Here is a 26010-nt window from a genome sequence, read left to right on the forward strand (position 1 = left end):
GGACTGGATGTGGAGAGAGATAGGAGTCAGGGAGGTCGGCAAGGAAGCTGAAGCAGGAGTCAAGGTGGGATAGGATTAATGTGGTACCTGTTTGGACGGAGAGAAAAGGGGCGGATTTTAGCGATATTGTGAAGATTGAACCGACAGAATTCGGTGACAGATTGAGTTGAATAATAATGGTGGTATTTGTTAAGCGCTTACTGTGTGCCAAGCACTGTCCTTAACTCTGGTGTAGATACAAGATAATCAGGTTGTCCCAGGTGGGGCTCACAATCTTAATCCTCATTTTACAGATGAGGGAACTGAGGCACAGAGAAGTTAAGCGACTTGCCCAAGGTCACACTACAGACAAGAGGGGGAGTGGGGATTAGAACTCACAACTTCTGATTCACTAAGCCACGCGGAATGAGAGAGATCAGTCAAGGATAACATCAAGGTTTGGGGCTGGTGAGACAGGGAGGATGGCGATGTGAATCAGGGTGGATGGTGGTGCCGTCTACAGTGATGGGAAAGTCAGGGGGAAGACAGGGTTTGGGTGGGAAGATGAGGAGTCCCCTTTTGGTCGTGTTAAATTGGAGGTGTCGGCAGGACATCCAAGTAGTAATGTCCTGCAGGCAGGAGGAAATGCAAGGCTGCAGAGGAGAGAGGTCAGGGCTGGAGAGGGAGATTTGGGAATCCTCTTTGGCTACAAGGAACACAGACCCTTTCCGGTGAGGTCGCCACTAGCAGTGTTCCCTAGTGAGCAGCACAAGGACCCCGGAGTCAGAAGGACTTGGGTTCTAATCCCGGCTCCGCTACTTGTCTGCTGTGTGACCTCGGGCAAGTCACTTCACTTCTCTGTACTTCAGCTTCCTCATCTGTAAAATGGGGATTAAGACTGTGAGGCTCCCACGGGGCATGATCGGTGTCCAACCTGATTAGCTCGTATCTACCCCAGCGCTTAGAACGGTGCTTGGCACATGAGAAGCAGCGTGGCTTAGTGGAAAGAGCCTGGGCTTGGGAGTCAGAGGTCGTGAGTTCTAATCCCGCCTCTGACGCGTGTCAGCCATGTGACCTTGGGCAAGTCCCTTCACTTCTCTGTGCCTCAGTTCCCTCATCTGTCAAATGGGGATGAGGATTGTGAGCCCCATTTGGGACAACCTGATGACCATGTATCTTCCCCACTGCTTAGATCAGTGCTTGGCACATAGTAAGCGCTTAACAAATATCATCATTATTATTATTATTATTACATAGGAAGGGCTTAACAAACACCAGTGGAAGTGAAAGGCATTTTCTTTGCAGAATCCACGAGGGAACTGGAGGGGAGTGGTCATGTCTCTGCCGGTCATGGACCTCGCCAGATATGGGCAGAGCATTGTAGTAAGCGCTTGGGAGAGGCCCTGCTCATAAAGAGATTACACAGCCCAAAGGTGGATCTGGGGCAGAGCCTTGGGGACAGGACTGCATGAGAACCGACATGGTGGCTGCTCCCTCTGCTAGAACAAGTGCTTAGCACAGTGCTCTGCGCACAGTAAGTACTCAATAAATACGATTGAATGAATGAATGGTCAGACCACCACCTAATAATTACGGTATTTTGTTAATAATGATGGTATTTGTTAAGCACTATGTGCCGGGCACTGTACTAAGCACTGGGGTGGATAATGATTGTGGTATTTGTTAAGCACTTACTATGTGTCAGGCACTGTAGTAAGTGCTGGGGTGGATAATAATAATAATAATGTTGGTATTTGTTAAGCGCTTACTATGTGCAGAGCACTGTTCTAAGCACTGGGGTAGATACGGGGTAATCAGGTTGTCCCACGTGAGGCTCACAGTTAATCCCCATTTTACAGATGAGGTCACTGAGGCACAGAGAAGTGAAGTGACTTGCTCACAGTCACACAGCTGACAAGTGGCAGAGCCGGAAATCGAACTCATGACCTCTGACTTCCAAGATCAGGCTCTTTCCACTGAGCCACGCTGCTTCTTCTGTGTGATTTGCCCAAGGTCACCCAGTAGATTAGTAGCAGCGGCAGGATTAGAACCCAGTTAGAGAAGAAGCGTGGCATAGTGAGTGGACAGAGCCCGGGCCTGGGAGTCAGAAGGTTGTGGATTTTAATCCGGGCCCCGCCATGTGTATGCTGTGTGACTGTGGGCAAGTCACTTCACTTCTCTGGGCCTCAGTTCCCTCATCTGTAAAATGGGGATTAAGACTGTGAGTCCCATGTGGGACAGGGACTGTGTCCAATCTGATTTCCTTGTATTCACCCCAGCGCTTAGTTGAGAAGCAGCGGGGCTCTGGAAAGACCCCGGGCTTGGGAGTCAGAGGTCATGGGTTCGAATCCCGGCTCTGCCCGTTGTCAGCTGTGTGCCTGTGGGTAAGGCACTTAATTTCTCCGTGCCTCAGTGACCTCATCTGTAAAATGGGAATTAACTCAAGTGGAACAACCTGATTCTCTGTATTCATTCATTCTTTCAATAGTATTTATTGAGCACTTACTAGGTGCAGAGCACAGTACTAAGCGCTTGGAAGGAACAAATCGGCAACAGATAGAGACAGTCCCTGCCCATTGACGGCCTTACAGTCTATTCGGGGGAGACAACCAGACAAAAACAATAACAATAAACAGAATCAAGGGAATGTACATCTCATTAAAACAATAGCAATAAATAGAATCAAGGTGCTGTATCTTGTATCTACCCCAGCGCTTAGAGCAGTGCTCTGCACATAGTAAGCGCTTAACAAATACCAACATTATTCTTAGAACAGTGTTCTGCACACAGTAAGCGCTTAACAAATACCAATTAAAAAGCAAAAACCCAAGGCGTTCTGAGTCCCAGGCTCTATCCACTGCACCCTGCGGCGTCTCGCTGCTCCCCCTGCTGGTCAGAGGGCCGCCCTGCGGGGGCTCCCATGTGACTGCTCCCCCTGCTGGTCAGAGCTCCACACTGCGGGGGCTCCCGTGCGACTGCTCCCCCTGCTGGTCAGAGCGTCGCACTGTAGGGGCTCACCTGTGTGACTGCTCCCCCTGCTGGTCAGACCGCCGCACTGCGGGAGCTCCCCTGTCTCCTGGCCCCAAGAGTCAGTCAATCCTAGTTAGTTACTGAGCGCCTACTGTGTGCAGAGCACTGTACTAAGCGCTTGGGAGGGGACGATGTAACGATATAATAGGTACTTTCCCTGCCCACAATGAGCTCATCGCTGAATTGTGCTTCCCAAGCGCTTAGTACAGTCCTCTGCACACAGCCCTCGGTGATCGAATGAATGAATGAAGAAGAAGAATGATGGTATTGGTTAAGCGCTTACTATTGTGGAAGAAAACTTTAGAGGCTCTGCGTTGTGTTCAGAAAGAAGTAGGTCAGAGACAAGTTTTATTACTATTAGCCCTCCATTAGGCATTAGGGAGAGGCGTGGGGCGACAGGGTTTCCCCCGTTAGTCAAGGCCATCTCAACCTCATGCAATACAGAGCTTCTTTGAATACAGCATTCATAATGATCAGAACAATACAATAGGAGAAATACTTTAGGATAGAAAGCAGTGAGTCCCTGGGGTGTTTTCTGTTTAGACCTGGACCTCCTTCGATAAGGTGATAAGTAGGGCCAGGGGCTTGATTGGTTCGGAGGCATGATTTTACCACGTTCATTCATTCAATAGTATTTATTGAGCGCTTACTATGTGCAGAGCACTGGACTAAGCGCTTGGAATGTACAATTCGGTGACAGATAGAGACAATCTCTGCCCAACGACGAGCTCACAGTCTAATCGATAATGTTGGTATTTGTTAAGTGCTTACTGTGTGCAGAGCACTGTTCTAAGCACTGGTGTAGATACAGGGTAATCAGGTTGTCCCACGTGAGGCTCACAGTCTTAATCCCCATTTTCCCGATGAGGTAACTGAGGCCCAGAGAAGTTAAATGCCTTGCCCCCAGCCACACAGTTGACAAGTGGCAGAGCCAGGATTCAAACCCATGACCTCTGACTCCCAAGCCCGGGCTCTTTCCACTGAGTTACTCTGCTTCCCAACAAATAGAGACAATCCCTGCCCAGTGAGGGGCTCAGCGTTTAATTGGTTGAGAAGCAGCGTGGCTCAGTGGAAAGAGCACGGGCTTTGGAGTCAGGGCTCATGAGTTCGAATCCCAGCTCTGCCACTTGTCGGCTGTGTGACTGTGGGCAAGTCACTTAACTTCTCTGTGCCTCAGTTCCCTCATCTGTAAAATGGGGATTAAGACTGTGAGCCCCACGTGGGACAACCTGATTCCCCTATGTCTACCCCAGTGCTTAGAACAGTGCTCGGCACATAGTAAGCGTTTAACAAATACCAACATTATTATTATTATTATTATTATTAATAATAATTGTAATGTGCTTGACTGAGATGGAGCTTGGCTTCGCAATTTGAATCAATCAACCCATCAGGCACGCCCAGAGTGGTCAAGCGGGTCCAGCCAGAGGTAAAGGTCAGAGAGAAAGCTGGACAAATGCAGGATCTTGACCATCGTGCTTCCACACTCTGTGCCAAGCACTGTTCGAAGGGCTGGGGTAGATAGAAGGTAGATAGATGAGGTTGTCCCACATGGGGCTCACAGTCTTAATCCCCATTTTACAGATGAGGTAACTAAGGCACAGAGATGTTAAGTGGTTTGCCCAAAGTCACACAGCTGATAAGTGGTGGGTCCGGGATTAGAACCCAGGACCTCTGTGATGCTTCTCCAGTCTAGAGGGGAGGCAGACATTAATAGAAGTAAAATCAATAAAGAAAGAAATGAGAGGCAGTAGCATGGCCCAGTAGCTAGAGCCCAGGCCTGGAGTCAGAAGGTCATGGGTTCTAATGCCAGCTCTGCCATTTGACTGCTGTGTGACGTTAGGCAAGTCACTTCACTTCTCTGGGCCTCTAGACTGTGAGCTCGTTGTGGGCACGTATGTGTCTGTTTGTTGTGTTGTACGTTCCCAAGTGCTTAGTACAGTGCTTTACACACAGTAAGCGCTCAATAAATACATTTGAATGAATGGACCTCAGTTCCCTCATTTCTAAAATGGGGATTGAAACTGTGAGCCCCATGTGGGACAGCGACTGTGTCCAACCCGATTTGCTTGTATCTACTCCAGTACTTAGTACAGTGACTGGCACGTAATAAAAGGTTGACAAATACCAGAAGTAATATTATTATTATTAGTATCATTATAAGAAATAAATGACAGAACTGGACATGAAGTGCTGTGGGTCTGGGAGGAGGATGAACAAAGGGAGCAATTCAGGGTGACACAGAGGGAGAGGGAGAAGAGGGAAGGAGGGCTTAGTCAGGGAAGGCCTCTTGGAGGAGATGGGCCTTTGATAAGGCTTTTGAAGGTACGGAGAGTAATCGTCTGTGGGATATGAGGAGGAAGAGCGTTCCAGGCCAGTGGCAGGACATAGGTGACAGGTCAGCGGTGAGAAAGATGAGATCGAGGATGCACTGATGTTAGCATTAGAAGAGAGAAATGTGCAGCCTGGGTTGTAGTAGGAGAGTAATGAGGTACGCCGCTACTCAATTGAGGGCTTTAACGCCAATAGTGAGGAGCTTCTGTTCAATGCAGAGGTGGATGGGCAACCACTGGAGGTTCTTGAGGAGTGTAGAAACATGGCCCGAATGTTTTTGTGCAAAAACGATCTGGGCAGCAGAGTGAAGATTGGATTGGGTGGGGGAGAAAGACAGGAGACAGAGAGGAGAGATCATCAAGAAGGCTGATACAGTAATCCAGGCAGGATAGGCTAAGGATTAACATGGTTGCCGTTTGGATGGAGAGGAAAGGGCGATTTTAGCCACGTAGGGAAGGTCGAGCCTACGGGATTTAGTGATGGATTGAATATGTGGGTTGAATGAGAGTCAAGGATAACGCCAGGAGGGTCAGACTATGGCAAGGCCCAGGTCTGAAGAATAAAGTTTATCTGGAGGGTGTCGAGGTGGTGTGAGATTGAGTCTGGGGGAACATTGCTGACGGGGAGAACTGGGGTAGCCACTATAGAGGGGTCCAGGACCTCAGGGATGGCGGTAACATAGGTGACTTGCCCAAGGTCACACAGTAGCCAAGTGGCAGGGACAGGATTACAACACGGGTGTCTTGATTTGTGGCACTGGGTTTTTCTTTTCCTTGATATTTCTAAAATTCAATTCAATAGCATTTATTGAGCGCTTACTATGTGCAGAGCACTGTACTGAGCGCTTGGAATGAACAAGTCGGCAACAGATATGCTTACTACATGTCAATTATTGGACAGGGATTATCTCTGTTGCTGAACTGTACATTCCAAGCGCTTAGTACAGTGCTCTGCACATAGTAAGCACTCAATACATACTATTGAATGAAATGTAACAACAACAGCTGTGCTATTTGTTAAGCACAGGCACTGTACTAAGTGCTGGGGTGGATATAAAGTACTTGATTTGGTCCCGGTCCCTGTTCTACGTGGGGCTCACAGTCTTAATCCCCTTTTTCCAGATGCACAGAGAAGTTAAGTGACTTGCCCAGGGTCATATAGCAGACAAGTGACGGAATCGGGCTTAGAATCCAGGTCAGGAGGACTCCCAGGCCCATGCTCTATCCATTAGGCCACGCTGCTTCTCTAATAGTGAACGGTATCAAGCACTGTTCTAAGCCCCGGGATAGATATAGGTTAATCGGGCCAGATACAGTCTCTGTCCCACACGGGGTTCACAGATTTCGTAGGCGGAAGAACAGGGACTGAATCTCCATTTTGCAGTTGAGGTAACTGAGGTACTGAGAAATGAAGTGACTTGCCCAAGGTCTCACAGCAGGCAAATGGCGGAGCCGGGATTGGAATCCAGGTCTTCTGGCTCCCAAGCCCAGCCCCTTTCCACGAAGCCGTGATGCTATCCAATAGGCGACAGTCCTGGTCCTCGTTCCACCTTCCACATTGTGCTAAGCAGTGATGGGGAACACAAAGGTAGTTAAGATTATATTCAGTCCCTGACTCCCACAGGGCTCATGGTCTAAAAAGGAGAGAATGCTGGTATCTTATACCTATTTTTCAGCTGAGGAAACTGAAGCCACGTGGCATTCAGTGACTTGTCCAGTAGGCCAGGGGTGGAGCCATGACTAGAACCCAGGTTTCCTGACTCTCAGTTCCAATCTCTTTCCACTCAGCCTTGTCAACAAAAATATTTACAATACCCATATGACTACCTCAGGGTGAAACTGATAACTGCAAATCGATCCTGATTCCCCAAGTTACCCCCACTGATATAATCGATCAAAAAGTTCTCCCTGCCACGAATATTCATTTTAAATGAGTTGGGTTCCAAAAGGATATTTTGCATTTTGAAATCCCAACAACTACAGTATTTGTTAAGCACTTTTTTACGTGCCAGGGACTGTACTAAGCACTGGGGTAGATAAAAGTTATTCAGGTTGGACAGCATCCCTGTCCCACATGGGGCTCACAGTCTAAGTAGGAAGGAGACAGGAATTGAATCCCCACTTTCCAGGTGAGAAAACTGAGGTCTAGAGTGGTGAAGTGACTTACCCAAGGTCACACGGCAGGTGTATAGATTCTTTCAACAATAGTCTCAGTTTTACAGTTAAGAAGACAAACAGCAGAGATGAGTTTGTGAAAATGCATTTTTTTATTCATGTCATACAAAAGTCGACATTAAGAGTTAGGTCCTTTATCTCCTGTTGACGTCAACCTTTCGATTCTCAAGAAATGTAACAGTGCATCAGTATGGGCCCCACATCGGTAATAGGAGGTATGGGCATTAAAAAAATGACATTATCTTTATCCCTCTGTGAAGAGGAAGGTTAGTATTCAAAAGTGTACACGGGAACAATAAACACATAACCCTAATTCGAAAGTGAAGGAAGTAGGAAGGACAGAGGCTCGTGCTTTGGAAAGTGGGCAAGGTTCAGGTGGGAAATAGTTCATCTGAACAAATTCATAACCTTTACAATATCGCCAAGATCTGCCCTTTCCTCCATCCAAATGGCTATCTTACTGGTTCAGGCTCTCATAATATTCCAGCTGGATTACTGTGTTAGCCTTCTCTCTGATCTCCCTTCCTCCTCTCTCTCCCACCTCCAGTCTATTCTTCATTCCACTATCCGGCTCATCTTCCTGCAGAAACGCTCTGGGCCTGTCACTGCCCTCCTTAAAATCCTCCAGTGATTGCCTATCAACCTCCGCACGAAACGAAAACTTCTCACTCTAAGCTTCAAGGCTCTCCATCCCCTTGCCCCCTCCTTCCTCCCTCACCTCCCTTCTCTCTTTCTACTGCCCACCCCATAGACTCGGCTCCTCTGCCTCCTTCCTCCTCACCATCCGCCGTTCTCACCTATCCCGTTGACCCCCGAGCCACGTCCTCCCGCTGTCCTGGATGCTCTCCCTCTTCACTTCCGCCAAGCTAACTCTCTTTCCCTCTTCAAAGCTCTGAGCTCTCCTCCTCCAGGAGGCCTTCCCAGACTGACCTTCCCCTTTTCCCTCTGCTCCCTCTCTGCCCACCCTTCACCTCCCCTCAGCTAAGCCCTCTTTCCCCCCTTTCCCTCTGCTCCTACTCCCTCCCTTGCCCTCCCCTCAGCACTGTGCTCATTTGTATATATTTTTATTACCCTATTTATTTTATCACCCCATTTGTTAATGAGATGTAATCCCCTTGATTCTATTTATTGCGATTAAGTTGTCTTGTTTTTGTCCGTCTGTCTCCCCGTTAGACTGTAAGCCCGTCGATGAGCAGGGATTGGCTCTATCTGTTGCTGAATTGTACATTCCAAGTGCTTAGTACAGTGCTCTGCACATAGTAAGTGCTCAATAAATACTACTGAATGAATGAATGAATAAATAATAATTATGGTACTAAGGGTTTATTATGTGAAAGCACTGAGCTAGGGGCTAAGGAGGATTCGAGATGAACAGATGAGACATGGTCTCTGTCTCACATATGGCTTTCTATTGAAAAGAGCGGGAGCGGCGATTTCTTACCTACCCATTTAACAGGTGAGGAAACGGAGGCCCAGAGAGACTAAGTGACTAGGTGACTCCGTGGGTCAGTGGCATTCTCTAGTTATTTGGGAAAATATAAGAGAAGCAAGACCAATGACCTGTCCTCAAATAGGCCAAAAGGAGACAGAGACTGCGATGGACCAGAGTCCAGGACGGGGCAAGGGAAACTATCAAACCCCCTGGCTTGGAGGGATGGCATCTTGCACTCCCCCGGCTAGAGTTTCTGGCTGGTTCCCTTCTTCCTCAGAGGGGCTGGTGGGTGGAAGTTCAGAAAACTGGACACAAGGAAGCTGGGGTGGGTGTCGGGGGTGGTCGTGGTTTGGGAACTCCAGACCTAATTTTCGGTGGGCAGAGTGAATTCATTCAATTGTATTTCAATCATTTTTATTGAGCGCTTAGTTGTGCAGAGCACTATACTAAGCGCATGGGAGAGGACAATAGTGAATCCCATCACCCGCCAGTTCCCAGCCCCCCAGAGCTGGTGCCCCAACTCTGTGTCTGTTATATCGTTCTACTGTACTCTCCCAAGTGCTTAGTACAGTGAGCTATGCATAGTAAGCGCTCGATAAATGCAACCGACTAACATTTATAGTCCAAGATGTTTGTGTTCTGAGTTGCCCAGCTATTTTGCACTGGGGACTGCTGAACTTCATTTCCCTATCAGACTGTGAGTTTCTTGTCATCAGGCATCAATCAGTGGTATCTACTGAGAGTTTACTATGAGCAGAGGACTGTACTAAGCGCTTGGGAGAATATAACAGAATTAGCAGACACATTCTCTGTCCACAGTGAGTTTACGGTCTGGAGGGACCACGTTTTCTACTCCCATTATATGTTCCCGCATTGAGAAGGTGCCAATAAATATTGATAAAGATGATTTGGGTAGGCCCCAAAGAGTAATAATAATAACTGTGGTGTTTGTTAAGTTCTTACTATGTGGCAAGCCCTTGTACTAAATGCTGGGGTTTATATAGCATTTGGTTCGTCTGTAAAATGGGGATGAAGACTGTGAGCCCCACGTGGGACCACCTCATAACCTTCTATCTATCCCAGCACTTAGAACAGTGCTTGGCACAAAGTAAGCGCTTAATAAATACCATTGTTATTATTGTATTACAGGATAACTTGGGTCAGCCACAATCCCTGTCTCATAGAGGGGCCCACAGTCCAGATTGGAGAGAGAACAGGGATTGCAACCCAATCTGACTGATGAGGAAACTGAAGCACAGAGAAGTTGAGCGACTTGCCCATGGTCACTCAGCAGACATGTGGCAGAACTGGGATGAGAATCCAGGTCGCGACTCCCAGGCCGGTGTTTTTTCTACTAGGCTGCGCTGCTTCTCTACACGACATTACATCTCTACGTTACCTTACGTGAGAGGCTGCGTGGCCTAGTGGGTAGAGCTCGGGACTGGGAGTCAGAAGGACCTGGGTTCTCATCCCAGCTTCGCCACTTGTCTGCTGTGTGACCTTGGACAAGTCGCTTCACTTCTCTGTGTCTCAGTGACCACAACTGTAAGATGGGGACTAAGAATGTGAGCCCCACGTGGGATAACCTGATCACCTTGTATCCCCACCCAGTGCTTAGAACAGTGCTTGGCACATAGTAAGCGCTTAACAAATACCACTATTATTATTAAATATGTCAGGGTGAACCAGCTCAAAAATTCAAAATATAATCCCTGAGGTAACTACTAATCAATTTCCAGTTTCTAATGAAAGATCTTCCTTTATTCTCTTTTCACCTTTTCATCCCCTACCTTGCTTCCTCCTGTTCTCTCCCCCATAGGCCTCTCTGCTTTCCTTCCCATTTCCTCAGTTCCTCTTCCCACATCCTCCTCCACAGACTTTCCTGATTCCACTTCTTCCATTCCCTGTAATAATATTAATAATAATCGTGGTATTTAAGTCCTTACTTAAACACTTTTCTAGGCAAGATAATCAGGTCCCACATGGAGCTCACAGTCTAAGCAGGAGGGAGAACAGGTACTGAATCCCTATTTTGCAGATGAGGAAACTGAGGCACAGGAGTGAAGTGACTCGCCCAAGGTCACGCAACAGAAATGTGGCAGAGCCGCGGTAGAAGGCAGGTCCCCTGACTCCCAGCCCCGTGCTCTTCCCACGAGGCCACACTGCTTCTCTATATTGCTTTTACCTCCTTTCCACTTCTGAAAGAAGGACAATGAGAATTTTGATACTTATCACACACTACTGTGCTACGCTGGAGTGGATCAACATCATCAGTGGTATTTACTGAGCACTTACTGTGTGCAGGGCCCTGTACTAAGTCCTTGGAGGAATATATTACAACAGAATTAGTAGACACGTTCCCTGCCCACTACGAGCTTACAGTCTAGAGAGAGGGTAATCAGCTTTGTACAGTGTTTAGTATAAGCACTGAGTATATCATACTGCTCCCAGTGGGTCCCGAGGAAATATGATTAACCACTTCATGATCATATTGTAGTCTCAGATAACAACAATAACAATAATAGTATTTGTTAACTGCATAGTATGTGCCAAGCACTCTTCTAAGCGCTGGGGTAGGTAAACGATAAACAGGTCAGACACAGTCCCTGTCCTACAATGGGTTCACTGGTATCGAATCCCCTTTTATAGATGAGGAAATTGAGGCCCAGAGAAGTTAAGTGACTCGCCCAAGGTCACTCGGAAGATGGCATTAGAACCAGGTCCTCCAACTCCCAAAGTCCGTGCTCTTTCCATTAGGCTATGCTGTTTCATTTGGCATCTGCTCTTCTGAGGATTCCTATATATTACGACTTACAAGGCCACCAGAGCATTTTCAATATATCTCCTTCCTCCCACTCCCCAAACACACACAACACACACCCTCAGGTGTTCACCTCCACACACACAATACATAATTACATATTCCCCTCCCCATGCAACATACACCCTTGCACATTCACCCCCCTTCCCTACACAACACACACCCTAATATAGTGCTCTACCTATAAGGTCATGTAATCAATCAGGGGTACTTACTGAGCACTCACTATGGGCAGAGCCCTGTAGTAAGCGCTTGGAAAGAGTATGCTACAACAAAGTTATCTGGCATGATTGCTGTTGACAGCCTCGAGGGGGAGATGGAAATTAATATAAATAAATAAATTAGGATATGTACATATGTGCTATGAGACAGAATCCAAGATTAATGTCAACTGCTTACTGAAAAGTAAGGACCCAAGAGCAGAGGAGACAGACGGGAGATGGAGTAGGGGAAAAGAGGCTTTGTCGGGGAAGGCCTCTTGGAGGAGATGGATTTTAATAAGGTTTATAAAGGGGGAAGAGTGATCATCTGTCATATATGAAGTGGGAGAGCACTCCAGCCCAGAAGAAGGATGTGGGAAAGGGGTTGGCGGTGAGACAGATGAGCTCGAGCTAGAGGGAGTAAGTTGGTGTTAAAAGAGTCAAGTGGGCAGGCTGGGTTGTTGAGGTAAGGTAGGAGGGGGTGATGGCTGAGTACTTTAAAGCCAGCGATCAGAAATTTCTGTTTGCGGCGGAGCTGGGTGAGCAACCACTAGAGGTTTTTAGGGAGTGGGATGGCTTGGTGCATAGAGCACGGGCCTGGGAGTAAGAAGGTAATGGGTTCTAATCCCGGCTCTGCCACCTCTCTGTTGTGCGGCCTCGAGCAGGTCACTTTACTTCTCTGTGCCTGAGTTACCTCATCTGTAAAAAGGGGATGAAGACTGTGACCCCTACGTGGGACAGGGACAATGTCCGGCCCTATTAGCTTGCATTCATCCCAGCGCTTAGTACAGTGCCTGGCACATAGTAAACGCTCAACCAATATCATAAATATTATTAATTATTACATGGACTGAACATTTTTTCAGAAAAATGATCAGGGCAGCAGAGTGAAGTGTATAAACTGAGTGGGGAGAGACAGGAGGCAGGGAAGTCGGTGATGAGGTCAATCCAGAAGTCAAGAAGGAATGTGATAAGTGCTTAGGCCAGCATGGTAGCAGTTTGGATGGAAAAGAAAGAACGGATTTAAAAGGAGGAGAGAGATCAGACTCAAAAACCTCGGGGGTACAGGGAGGGGTACAGGGAGGGGTACAGGGAGGGGTACAGGGAGGGGTTTTTTTTAAGGTATTTGTTAAGTGCCGGGGCTAATAAATGCTGGGGCAGATACAAAAAATCAGGTTGGACACAATCCCTGTCCCAGTGAGGCCTGCAGTCTTAATCTTCATTTTACAGTTGAAGTTAACATCTGAGGCACAGAGAAGTTAACTGATCCTGCGCGACACGGCCCGGCTGCCCGGCCTCGGGGCCGCGACAGCTTCGCCTGCGTCCTGGTCAGCCATGGAGGCCCCGGCACCATGCTGGGCAACGACCCCCGCTTCCCCCTCCACCGGCTGTGTGCAAAAAGAAAGCAGAGATATCCTCTTATCTTTCTCTTCCTTCTATCCTTTTCTCCTTCTCCTCCCTTTATTGCTATTCTTAATTCCCTGTATAATTGTCCCGTCTCATGGGGTGGCAAAAACTCTGCAAAAAAAGGGAAGCAATTATGTGATTTATACTTCAGGACAATAAGTATACTTTGGCATATTAAGTGGTTCTTTTCTAGACTGAAAAAAAAAAAAGCACCCATTTCCCCACAGTTCACAGGGCCTTAAAAGCAATACGCTATCTTTTGAAGGCTTGGGAACAGGCTGGAAAAACCTGGATTCTAAACATCAAAAAGTCATCAGCACCTTCTACAAAAGTAAAGCAGGAAGGAAAAGAGCCAAAGGCAGAGTTGGGGGAGTGGAGAGTCGGGGGAAGAGAATGGAAGATAAATGAGCACTGAGTAAAGGCACCTAGGACTACTGCCCCGTTAGGGCTTCGGAATCTCCTTCTTTCTCTCTCTCACTCCCTTGGGATGTGGAACTGCTCTGCCTATGTTGATCCCAAAGCTTCCCCCAAGGGCACATGGGACACACACACGGCATCTTCCATCTCCCCAATCCCGCCAGAGTATAGGAGTGAGGGAACGGCTCTCCGGTCCCGACAAACAAGTCTTCCGGGCCTTTCCACGGGCTGCTACCCCCAGGATACGGAGGTACCCATACCTGCCGTCTGTGCGTTTCCCCAGACATCATGGGGTAACATCATGGGTGCCATTTTACCCCAGTTCAACCAATCCCTCCACCGTGCTCCACATCTTAGGGGCGCCTCAGCTTCCCTTCCCAGGTGCAGCTCCGGATCGGCACCGTATAGGGGAGAGGTCGGCTAAAAAATCGACGTCCCGGGTGGAAGTGGATGACTCACCGCCTTAACTGCACCCACCGCCAAAAGGGAGATATTTTCAATCTCCTCAGTGGGATTGAAATACAGGCCAGCAGCGCTGGACGGGTTCATCCTCCCAACTCTGTCCTCTGGAATCGCTTCAGGCAGCCCGAGGTGAACACTCCCACCTCCAGAGGGAATCCATGAGCTAGTCTGGGCCTCTTCTCTGCTCACCCGCTTGCCCCAACCCCAAAGGAAGCTAGCCACTCTGGAATCTCCTCAGGCCTTCAAGTTGAACACTCCTAATAATAAAAACAATAGTGATAATTATGATACCTGTCAAGTGCTATGTGCCAACTGCTGTTCTAAGCACTGGGGTAGAGACAAGTTAATCAGGTTGGACAAAGTCCCTGTCCCACATAGGGTTCACACTCTTCACCTCCATTTTCTAGATGAGGTAATTGAGCCCCAGCAAAGTAAAGTGACTTGACTAAGGTCACACAGCCGCCACGCAGGTCCCCGGGGCCAAACTGATTCCGCCACCAGAGGGAAACCCCGCGCTGGGCCGGGTCTCTTCTCTGCTCATCCGCTTGCCCCAACCCCAAAGGAAGCCAGCCCAAACCAGGGGGCTGGGCACAGCCCTCCTCCCCATCCTCCACCCACTCCCCCGCCCCCGGAGCCTAAACACCTCCTTAGGAGGAGAGGATTGGGCACGCAGGGGGCTTTTCAACTGTGGGCGAGGATGAGTTTTTTCCTCAGCGTGTGCTTCAGTACGAGGGAGTACTTCTCCTCAGAAGCTGCCCAGCCGTTCCGATCGTCCACCTTGCGGGTCAGTTCCGTGTGGATGTCCAGCAAGGGGCGCCTCCTGAGGGGGACAAAAAACACCAAGCTCAAGTCAGAGAGAGGTAATAATAATAATAATAATGTTGGCATTTGATAAGCACTTACTATGTGCAGAGCACTGTTCTAAGCGCTGGGGTAGATACAGGGTAATCAGGTTGTCCCACGTGAGGCTCACAGTCTTAATCCCCATTTTATAGATGAGGCAACTGAGGCATGGGGAGGAGCAGGGCAAGCAAGTGGATGGGGAAGTGAGAAGGGGCATGGCGTAGTGGACAGAGCCCGGGCCTGGGAGTCAAGAGGTCATGGATTCTAATTCCGGCTCCGCCACTTGTCTGCTGGGTGACCTTGGGCCAGTCACTTTACTTCTCTGGGCCTCAGTGACCTCTACTGTAAAATGGGGATTAAGACTGTGACCCCCAGGTGGGACAACCTGATTACCTTGTATTTATCCCAGTGCTTGGAACAGTGGTTGGCACATAGTAAGTACCTAACGAACACCATTATTTATTATTCAATGGCAGCCACAATGCCCGGATAAGTGGCATGGCTTAATGGACAGGGCATGGGCCTGGGAGTCAGAAGGTCATGGGTTCTAATCCTGGCTGCACCACTTGTCTGCTGTGTGACTGGGCAAGCCATTTCACTTCTCTGGGCCTTGGTGACCTCATCTTACAGTAGGACGGAGAACAGGCATTGAATCCCCACCAGACAGATATGGAAATTGAAGCCAGAGCAGTGAAGTGACTTGCCCAAGGTCACACAGAGCAGACAAGTGGCGGAGCTGGGGTTAGAACCCAGGTCCTCCATCTCTCAGGCTTGTGGTCCTCCCAGTAGGCCAGGCTGCTTCCTGTGTCCAACGGAAACTCGCTGTGTTCCCGACCCCCGCAGCGAATCCAACCGACTCCGCCGACCTCTCGCTCACGTCCCGCCTCTGGCCTGGAACGCCCTCCCTCCTCATATCCCACAGACCGTGACTCTCCCTGCCTTCTATACCTTACTGAAGGCCCATCTCCTCCAAGAGGCCTTCCTTGACTAAGCCCTCCTTCCCTCTTCTCCCTCTCCCTTCTGTGCCACCCTGATTTTGCTTCCCTTTCTTCATCCCCCTCCCGGCCCCACCCCACTTATGTCCACATCTGTCATTTCTTTATTTCGATTCACGTCTGTCTCCTCTTCTAGACAGTAAGCTCATGGTGGGCAGGGAACCTGTCTGTTCACGGGTCCAGTGTCCTCTCCCAGGTGTTTAGTACAGTGCCGCACACACAGTAAGCGCTCAATAAATCCGACTGTCTGACGACCTAGTGGCTCACCTGGAAGTGGGCTGGAGCAGCAGCTCGGACAGGGTCCGCAGGTAGAAGGAGACAGAGCCAGGTGGCCTCTCCAGCACGGATACGGCCACCTGGCACTGGCTCCAGAAGATGTCGGCTTCGCGGGGGAGCCCGGCTCCGGGCTGGGGGGGCGGCCGGAAGCCCGGACACCCGTCCACCTCCAGCAGGTTGGACGGGTCGCCTTGCCCCTCGGGGACCAGGTAGCTCTGGATGAAGAACAGCTTGGGTTTGCCCAGGAGGGCGGGGCAGGCGTCCCCGGTGAAGAACGTCCTCAGCCGGCGGAGGGGGAAGGGGGGGCCGGCCGGGCCGACGCCCAGCACGGTGCCGGGGCCTCCGCGGCTGACCAGGACGCAGGCGAAGCTGTCGCAGGCCCCGAGGCCGGGCAGCCGGGCCGTGTCGCGCAGGGTCCGGTCCAGGGTCTCCACGTCCGGGTAGGGGCAGGTCATCACCTCGAACCCCAGTGCCTCGAAGGTCTCTTTCAGCCTCTCTGCCCAGAAGGAGAGGAAGGGGACAGGCGTGAGCGGGTGGCCGAAGGGATTGGGGGGGTGGGTTTCGGCTTCGACGCGGACCAGGGTGTGGCTGTCTGACCACGTGGGTTAGGGGCTGGCGTGTGTGGGGTTGGCAAGGTTGAACGAGCCCCTTGTGGGCAGGGATTGTCTCTATTTGTTGCTGAAATGTACTTCCCAAGTGCTTAGTCCAGTGCTCTGCACACAGTAAGCGCTCAATAAATACGACTGAATGACTGAATGTCATGGGGTGCGAAGCTGCGTGGCTTTACAGGATAGAACCCGGGCCTGGGAGTCAGAGACCCTGATTTCTAATCCCGGCTCCACTGCTTGCCTGCTGTGTGACCTTGGGCAAGTCTCCTCACTTCTATGCCTCAGTTTCCTCTTCTGTACAATGGGGATTAAATTCTACTCTCTCTGGCCACGTGGAGAGAGCCCGGGCTTGGGAATCAGAGGTCGTGGGTTCTAATCCTGACTCTGCCACTTGTCAGTTGTGTGATTCTGGGCAAGTCGCTTCACTTCTCTGTGCCTCGATTACCTCATCTGTAAAATGGGGATTAAGACTGTGAGCCCCATGTGGGACAACCTGATAACCATGCATCTATCCCAGCGCTTAGAACAGTTCTTGGCACATAGTAAGCGCTTAACAAAAACCATCATTGTTATTATTAGAACAGTGCTTGGCACATAGTAAGCACTTAACAAAAACCATCATTGTTATTATTATTAGAACAGTGCTTGGCACATAGTAAGCACTTAACAAATACTATTATTATCATTATTATTATTATCATTAACTGTGAGCCCCACATGGGACAGAGATAGTGTCCAACCTGAATATCTTGTATCTCCCCGGTACATAGTAAATTCTTAACAAATAGCATAATTATTTGGAGAACCGGGTGTTCTGTAGCACAATCAGCCCCCAACTGTCTATATTCCCATCTAACAATTCTACTCTGAAAAGCAACAGGACCCGGCAGAAAAACACGGGCCCGGGAGTCAGAGGAACCTGGGTTCTAATCCCGGTTCTGCCGTTTGCCTGCTGTGTGACCCTGGGTTTGTCACTGCACATCTCTGTACCTCAGTTTTACCATCTGTAAAATGGGGATTAAATCCCTGTTCTCCCTCATGCTTAGACTGTATGTTCCATTTGGAACAGCAACTGTGTCCAATGTGATTAACTTGTAGCTACCTGAGGCTCCTGCTGGTACAGTGCTTGACACACTGTAAGTGCTTTACACACACCACGATTATTATTTCATTAAGAATAAATGCAGCTCCATCTGGGCCACCATCACACTCCTTCCCACCTGCTTCCTAAGATCCACCCGGTCCTCCTGACCCCGCCATCCCGGTCATGTGATTGCAGTCACGTGCATAGTATTTACTCAATCATAATTATATTTTCAACCATTCCCAGTCTGGTCAATAGGTAATTTTTTTTTCCCACTTCCCGTGCTTACATCCTCCCTCAGGGCCAGAACTCTCTCCCACTTCACATTCACCCTCCCCACCTTCAACACCCTCCAAAAGGCTTTCCCTGACTGAGCCCTGATTTTCCCTATCGCCATCCTCTCACCAGTGACAATGACCTTGGCTTTGGGCCCCTTAAGCACTTTGCTACTCACCCCCCAGCCCCCCAAATTTTATGTAAATATTCTTGTAATCTACTGTTTCCCCTACCCCTAATCTATTTCAATGTCTGTCTCCCCTGTAGGGGGAGGGACTGCATCTACCAACTCTGTTGTATTTCAGTGCTTTAAAGCACTCAATAAACAGTACTCAATAAACACCACTGACAGTCTGACTGATTGATGGATTGTGAGCCCCATTTGGGACATGGACTATGTCTAATCTGATTAGCATCTACCTAGCCCAGCATTTAGGACAGTGCCTAGCACATAGCAAGCACTAAACAAATACCATTAAAAAAAAAGGAGTGGTAGGAATAGTTTTTATTAAGCACTTTCTGTGGGCAGAGCACTGTACTGAGCACTGGGAAATATACAGGTGGTAATTAGGAATGGTCCCAGGTTGGGGCCACTGGGGAGGGTTCGGTTTTGCCCAGTTCCATTTAGGATGACAGGGCAGAGCTGCTTGAGAAATTCCAAATGCCTTGGCAGTACCTGCCCCGTGACTAACCCTGGCCTCTGCAGAGAGCAAGGTCCGAGCGGCCCACGTCTCTGCCGGCTGAGGGAAGGAAGATCGTTGCACCTCATCTTACCCGGCCCCTCTGCTCTCTGATTTCCGCAGTGCTCCATTTCAGGGGCGAGGTTGGAAGTCACTGAAGTCACCAAACCTTATCTCTTTCTGGCAGCCCCGGCCTCAGGAGGATATTCAGAGCTACACAAAGGGCCAGCTTTGTAGGACATAGTATCTCTCTGTCAAACATACACACTCTGTCTCTAACATACACACTTTCACACATTATTTCTCTCTCACACACACTCTAATACATTCTCTCTCTCACACATATTCTCCAACACACACATTCTCTCACAAACATTCTCTATCACAATCTTACACAAACACATTCTCTCTAACACACTCATTCTCTCTCTCCCTCTCTCCCCGCCCCCACTCCTCCCCCAGCCTTATCTCTAAGCTCAGATATCACAAAGCCCCCCCCCCCCATCCCCCGCTCAGAATTTGGCAAACACATTCTGGGCCCCCACTTGGGAGTAGCTTCCTCTGAAACCAACTTCCTGAAGTTGTGTCAACCTTTCCCCACAACTCTCAAAGGCAGTTTCAGTAACAGGTGCTTTTTCGGGGAGGGGTGACTAATGGGTTCTGGGTGTGCAGAGCTTGCAATGTGGACAAAGCAATGGCCTCCTGTCTTCAGGAAGGCTGCTGCTGCATACGCTGTGTTTATAATACCCAGAAGGGAACGCTCCTTCAGCCATTCCTTCAGGATCTGTTTGGGCTCCCTCCTTTTTGCATTCAACTGCCTCAGTAATAATCATGATTGCATTTGTTCCGCACTTACTATGTGCCAGGCACTGTTCTAAGCGTTGGGTAGCACAGCTAGGGAACAATGGCCCACCTCCCCATGTGGAAGCTGGAGCAGCGTGGCCCACGGAAAGAGCACAGGCCTGGTCCTAATCCTGGCTCTGCCACTTACCTACTGTGTGACCTTGGACAAGTCACTTAATTCACTACTACTACTAATAATGATGGTATTTGTTCAGCGTCTCCTAAGTGTCAAGCACTGTTCTAAGCGCTGGGATTGATACAAGCTGATCAGGTTGGACGCAGTCTCCGTCCCACATGGGGCTCATGGTCTTAATACCCTTTTCCAGATGAGGTAACTGAGGCCCAGAGAAGTGAAGTGACTTGCCCAAGGTCATACAGCAGACATGTGGTAGAGCTGGGATTAGAACCCAGGTCCTTCTTAGTCCCAGGCCCGGGCTCTATCCACTAAGCCACGCTGCTTCCCTGGGTTTCGGTTCTTTGAGGGCAAAATTGGGAATTCAATCCTGTTCTCTCGCCTACTCAGGCTATGAGTCCCAAGTGGGACTTGATTATTTTTTATCTACCGCAGCGCTTAGTATATTGCGTAGTGGATAGAGTATAGGCCTGGGAGTCAGAAGGTCATGGGTTCTAATCCCGGGCCCATCACTGGTCTGCTGTGTGACCTTCGGCAAGTCACTTCACTTCTCTGTGCCTCAGTTACCTCACATGTAAAATGGGGATTGAGACCTGTGAGCCCCACATGGGTCAGGGACTGTGTCCAACCCAATTCGCTTCTATCCACCCCAGCTCTTAATCCAGTGCCTGGTACATAGTAAGCGCTTAACAAATACCACAATTATTATTATTATTATTATTACATTACATTACAGTGCTTGACACATAGTAAGCGTTTAAAAATATCATAGTCATTATTATCATTACTATTATTCACTGCTTATTATTCAAAGCCCTTGGCCAGGAAAACATTTCCGATGTGTCCGGTCTCTCTGCCCCATTTTGGAAGCAGGAACGGCTCCCACCAGTCCCTGGGCTCAGGTGAGTACCACAAGCCAATTTCTCTCTGTTTTTCGAGGAGCAGTATGGTCTAGCCAATCAGTCAATTATATTTGAGCATTTACTGTGGCAGCGCACAGTTCTAAGCACTTGGGAGAGTAAAAACGACAGATTTGGTAGACAGGTTCCCTGCCATCAAGGAAGTTACTGTCTAGAGGGCCTAGTGGAGAAAGCATGAAGACTGGGGTCCAATTAATCAACGGTTATTAATTGAGCTCTTACTATGTGCAGGGCACTATTGGGAAGGTACAACAGAGTTATAGGGGTTCTAATCCCGCCTCCACCACTTGCCTGGTGTGTGATCTTGAGTAACTTCCCTGACCCTCTGTTTCCTCATCTGTAAAATGGGGATTCGATCCCTGTTCTCCTTCCTACTTAGACCGTGAGCCCCATGAGGGACCGGGATTGTGTCTGACCTGATTATCTTGTATCTACTCAAAACTCCCCCTTGCTGGGCAGCAGCGACCCTGGAGAAAGTCGAGGGCAGAGACTAGAGTTGACCGTGCGGAAGGAGGCGATGGTCCACTACTTCCGGGTTTTTCCCAAGAAAACTCTCTGGATCCACTACCGGAGCGATGGCAGATGGAGAGCGGGGCGTTCTGGGAGAGATCTGTCCTTGGTGTGGCTATGGGTCAGAAACGACTCGGCGGCGTAAAACAAGACTCCTAGTGCTTAGTACAGTGCTTGCCACACAGTAAGTGCTTAATACCTATTATTCCTAGCAGAAGCAAGAGGCATGTATGTCCACAAGGAGCTCATTAATGATAACTGTGGTATTTGTTAAGCATTTACTATGGTCATTCATTCTTTCAATTGTATTTATTGAGCACTTACTGTGTGCAGAGCACTGGACTAAGTGTTTGGGAGAGGACAATATAACAATAAACAGACACATTCCCTGCCCTCAACAAGATTACAGTCTAGAGGGAACATGTGCCAGGCACTGTACTAAGCGCTGGGGTGGAAACAAGTGAATCGGGTCGGACACAGTCCCTGCCCCACACGAAGCTCACACTCTTATCCCCATTTTACAGATAAGGTAACTGAGGCACAGAGAAATGAAGTGACTTGCCCAAGGTCACACAGCAGACATGTGGCAAAGCCGGGATGAGAACCCAGATCCTTCTGACTCCCAGGCCCGGGCTCTAGCCACTGAGCCACAACAGGGAGACAAAAAGAAAATATTCTTTTCCCGGTTCTGCCACTGATCTGCTGGGTGATCAAAGCAAAGTCACTAACAACCCTGAGCCTCAGTTTCCCCATCCGTAAAATGGCACTAAGATACTCGGTCTTCCTCTCTCTCCATGTGAGACAGGGGCTGTGTCCACTCTGAGTTACCTGTATCTCTTTCAGCACTTGGCTCACAGTAAGCTCTTAATAAATACCATCGTTATTTATTTCTAACCTACCTGCCATGACGCAGGTCTTGGAGGAATTTCTACTTACGCAAGCATCTATTACGGTGGAACATTTCACCACTGGAGGAAAGTCTAGGCCCTTGTCTGAGTAAAGGGCACCCGGAATGTTCTTCTGCAAACTCTTCAGGAGAGACCCAGGGAAAAGACACAGAGGAGTGGGGTGACTCCATTCCTCTCTCAATCAATGGTATTTACTCAATCAATTAATCATTTATTGAGCGCTTACTGCATTTCTTAATGGTATTTGTTAAGCACGTACTTTGGTGCCGAAGTTGATTCTCCTATGCTGGGCAGCAGCGGCACGGGAAAGAGTCAAAAGTTGATGATCAAGTGATCAAAATGTTGATCAAAGACAAGGGCAGAGACTTAAGTTCTCACTGCGCAGATGAAAGCAATGGCAAACCATTTTAATATTTTTTTACCAATAAAACTCTATGGAGCCCCACATGGGACAGGGACTGCATCCAACTCGATTTGCTCGTATCCAACCCAGCGCTTAATATAGTGCCTTGCACATAGCAAGCGCTTAACAAATGTCGTCATCATCATCATCATCAAGTATAAAGGAAGACAGGGAGTGAATCCTCATTTTACAGATAACGAAACTAGGCCCAGAGAAGTTAAGGAACTTAACTGTGTGACCAAGGTTACACAGGAGATACAAGTTGAAGTTGGAACACTAAAGATGTGTTAAGCAGAAGCCAATAAGCATTATCTTTTATATGGTATTTGTTAAGCACTTACTATGTGCCAGGTACTGTACTAAACTCTGGGGTAGATATACAAGCTAATCAAGTTGTCCCACATAGGGCTCACAGTCTTAATACCCATTTTACAGATACGGGAACTGAGGCCTAGGGAAGTGAAGTAACTTGCCTCAGGTCATACTGCAGACAAGTGGCGAAGTTGGGATCAGAACCCAGGTCCTTCTGACTCCTGGGATCTTTCCAATAAGCCACACTGCTTCCCATGTCCCCCTTACTCAAACCGGCACCTCCAAAATGCAGGACGAGAGAGAAAGAGCTCTCCTCAGGATCAGACTCTCCAGTACCCAGAGGGTATTTATTTATTCATTTATTTATTGATGTATATTTATGTCTGTCTCCCCCTCTAGACTGTGGGTGGGGAATGTGTCTGTTGTTGTATTGTCCTTTCCCGAGCGCTTAGTCCAGTGCTCTGCCCACAGTAAGCACTCAATAAATACTACTGAATGAATGAACGAATGAATGATTGGGAAACAACCACAAGCAAGCCATCCAGTTTCCGACAAGTTGCAACATTGCACAATTAGGGCAGAAGGGATTTCCAGCTTCCGGGGCCAGAGCTCTGTCCGGTCACGTCACCGCCTCCCAGGCCTGATCGGGGGTGATTGGGGGGAGGGAAGGCTCGGAGGGGGGTGTGGGCTGGGAACGAGGCCTACCCGTGTCGTTGCCAATGCAGTCGATGATCAAGCAGATGCCTAGGGGCTGACTCTGCATCCTGTAACGTTCGTCGGGCGGCGGCTGGAAGGGAAAAGGGGGGCGGTTATGGACTTTCATCTTCCGGCCTCCAGACGGTGACCCCCTCAACTCCCGTCTCCTCCCTCATCCTACCTCTGCCTCGGCCCCCTGCCCGCCTTCTTCCCCCAACCTGATCCAAGAACAGTAGGAAATGCCAGAACTGCCAGCCTCTCAGGCTCCCGGCATTTCCGTAAAAACAGCCCAATTCATCAGTGCTACAGTAGGGGATGTTAGAAGGCGGTGGTTTGTTGTTTTTTTAATGTAGTATTTCTTCAGCGCTTACTATGTGCCAGGGACTTTACAAATCATCAGATATAAAGTTAATCAGATTAGACACAGTTCCTGTCCCACAGAGGGCTCATGGTCTTAATCCCCATTCTATACGTGAGGGATTAAGTGAAGTGAAGTGACTTGGCCGAGATCACGCAGCAGACAAATGGCAGGGATTAGAACCCGGGTCCTCCTGACTCCCAGGCCTGGACTCTAGTCACTAGGCCACAGGCTGCTTCTCTTCATTTGGGGCTTAATTTTCAGTTGTTCAGGCACAGAACTGCTCTTGGGGAGGCTCGTCGGGCTATTTCTTTCATGCGGCCACACCTCTCGGACAGAAAAGAAGGAGCCGGTCTGTCCCGCTGGGTCTTTACAGAAACCAGATTTCCTCAGTGCCAAGAAAACTTTCCACCAAGCTCCGGGGCCCTGGAGCTGACCCTGAGCCTCGTGGTGACATCTTATCATCACAAAGACATTTTCTTACAACTGCCGACATGAGCAGGAAGAATGAAATCAGTGTCACTTCTGCTTAGGAAAGGACACACAATAGCATGCTGTCATTTCCCTCTGACCCAAAGCTTCCCTGCTCATTCTTGGCTAAAGATCCTTCCAACTTTGGCCAAAATGAACCCTGATGGACAATAATTCCCCTCTTGATTCCGATGGCCATGAACGGGGCTTTTTATAGTATTCGTTACGCACTTACTATGTGCCAGGTACTGTTCTAAGCGTTGGCGTAGATAATAATAATAATAATTATGGTATTTGTTAAGCACTTACTATATGCCAAGCACTGTTCTAAGCGCTGGGGTAGATTCAAGGTAATCAATTGTCCACGTGGGGCTCACAGTCTTAATCCCCATTTTCCAAATGAGGTAATCGAGTCACAGAGAAGTTCAGTGGCTTGCCCAAGGTCACCCAGCAGACAAGTGGCGGAGCAGGGATCAGAACGTGGGTCCTTCTGACTTCCAGGTCCTTGCTCTGTTGGGTTCTCTGGCCTGGGTGTCCTCTTTCCAGGCTGGCTTAATCCATTCCTTTCTATTCTTTTGCTTTTTTTTTCCTATCATTTTGGGCAGGGAAGATGCCTACCGACTCTGTTATACCATCCTCTCCCACGCACTTAATTCACTGCCCTGCACATAGTAAGCACTCAATAAATACAGTGGGCTTGTTAAGCACTTACTATGTGTCAAGCACTGTTCTAAGCACTAGGGTAGATACAAATAAATCACGTGGCCCACAGTCACGTAAGAGGGAGAACAGGGATCGAAGCCCCATTTTACAGTTGAGGAAACTGAGGCCTGGAGAAGTGAAGTGACTTACTCAAGGACACACCGCAGACAAGTGGCAGAGCCAGGGTTAGAACCCAGGTTCTCTGGCTTCCAGGCCCACCTTTTATCCACTAAACCAGGCTGTTTCTCCAGGCTATGCTGCTTCCACTCTCTTTGTCTTAACATTGGTCTCAGAGAGGGAGACAGATTTGTGTGGGGAAAAGCTGCTTTTCTTGTTTTAGGGACGGAGAAACGCCATTCTATTTTCTGAGGCACAGCGGCCTGGTGGAAAGAGCACGAGATGGGGAGTCAGGAAACCCAGGTTTTAGTCCGGCTTTGCCACCGGCCCGCTGTACCACCTCGGGTGAGTCACTTAATCTCTCTGGGCTTCAGTTTCCTCATCATCTGTAAAATGGGGATATGATAGACTGTGAGTTCCGTGGGGACCAGGGAATGGGTACAGTCAGATAAACCTCTATCTTCCCCGGTGCTCAGCACATCGTCAGCACTTCCTAAATCCCAAAGTTTCTATTACCAGTAGTTTCACTGTTGCCATTTCCGCTTACCCCGCGACCGTTACCAGTAATGGCCTGCGGTAATTAGGTCATGGGTTCTAATCCTGGCTCAACCACTTGTCC

The 26010-nt window shown here is 48.9% G+C and overlaps 1 protein-coding gene across 5 annotated transcripts in view; it reads right to left on the reverse strand.

The window, feature by feature from the left end:
* Positions 1-14646: 14646 nt before the first annotated feature.
* Positions 14647-26010, reverse strand: part of CFLAR (CASP8 and FADD like apoptosis regulator) — a 53970-nt gene continuing 42606 nt past the window's right edge. For all 5 annotated transcript variants that reach the window (XM_029068273.2, XM_039912750.1, XM_029068272.2 and 2 more), the window contains 3 exons: positions 23753-23834; positions 16362-16866; positions 14647-15076 (listed from right to left, as the gene is read on the reverse strand). In XM_029068273.2, the coding sequence (XP_028924106.1) occupies positions 14938-15076; positions 16362-16866; positions 23753-23834 (726 nt within the window). In that variant the 3' untranslated portion in view covers positions 14647-14937. The remainder of the gene's footprint in view (positions 15077-16361; positions 16867-23752; positions 23835-26010) is intronic.

This window comes from Ornithorhynchus anatinus, chromosome 7, assembly GCF_004115215.2.
Source record: "Ornithorhynchus anatinus isolate Pmale09 chromosome 7, mOrnAna1.pri.v4, whole genome shotgun sequence".
Classification (NCBI taxonomy): domain Eukaryota; kingdom Metazoa; phylum Chordata; class Mammalia; order Monotremata; family Ornithorhynchidae; genus Ornithorhynchus; species Ornithorhynchus anatinus.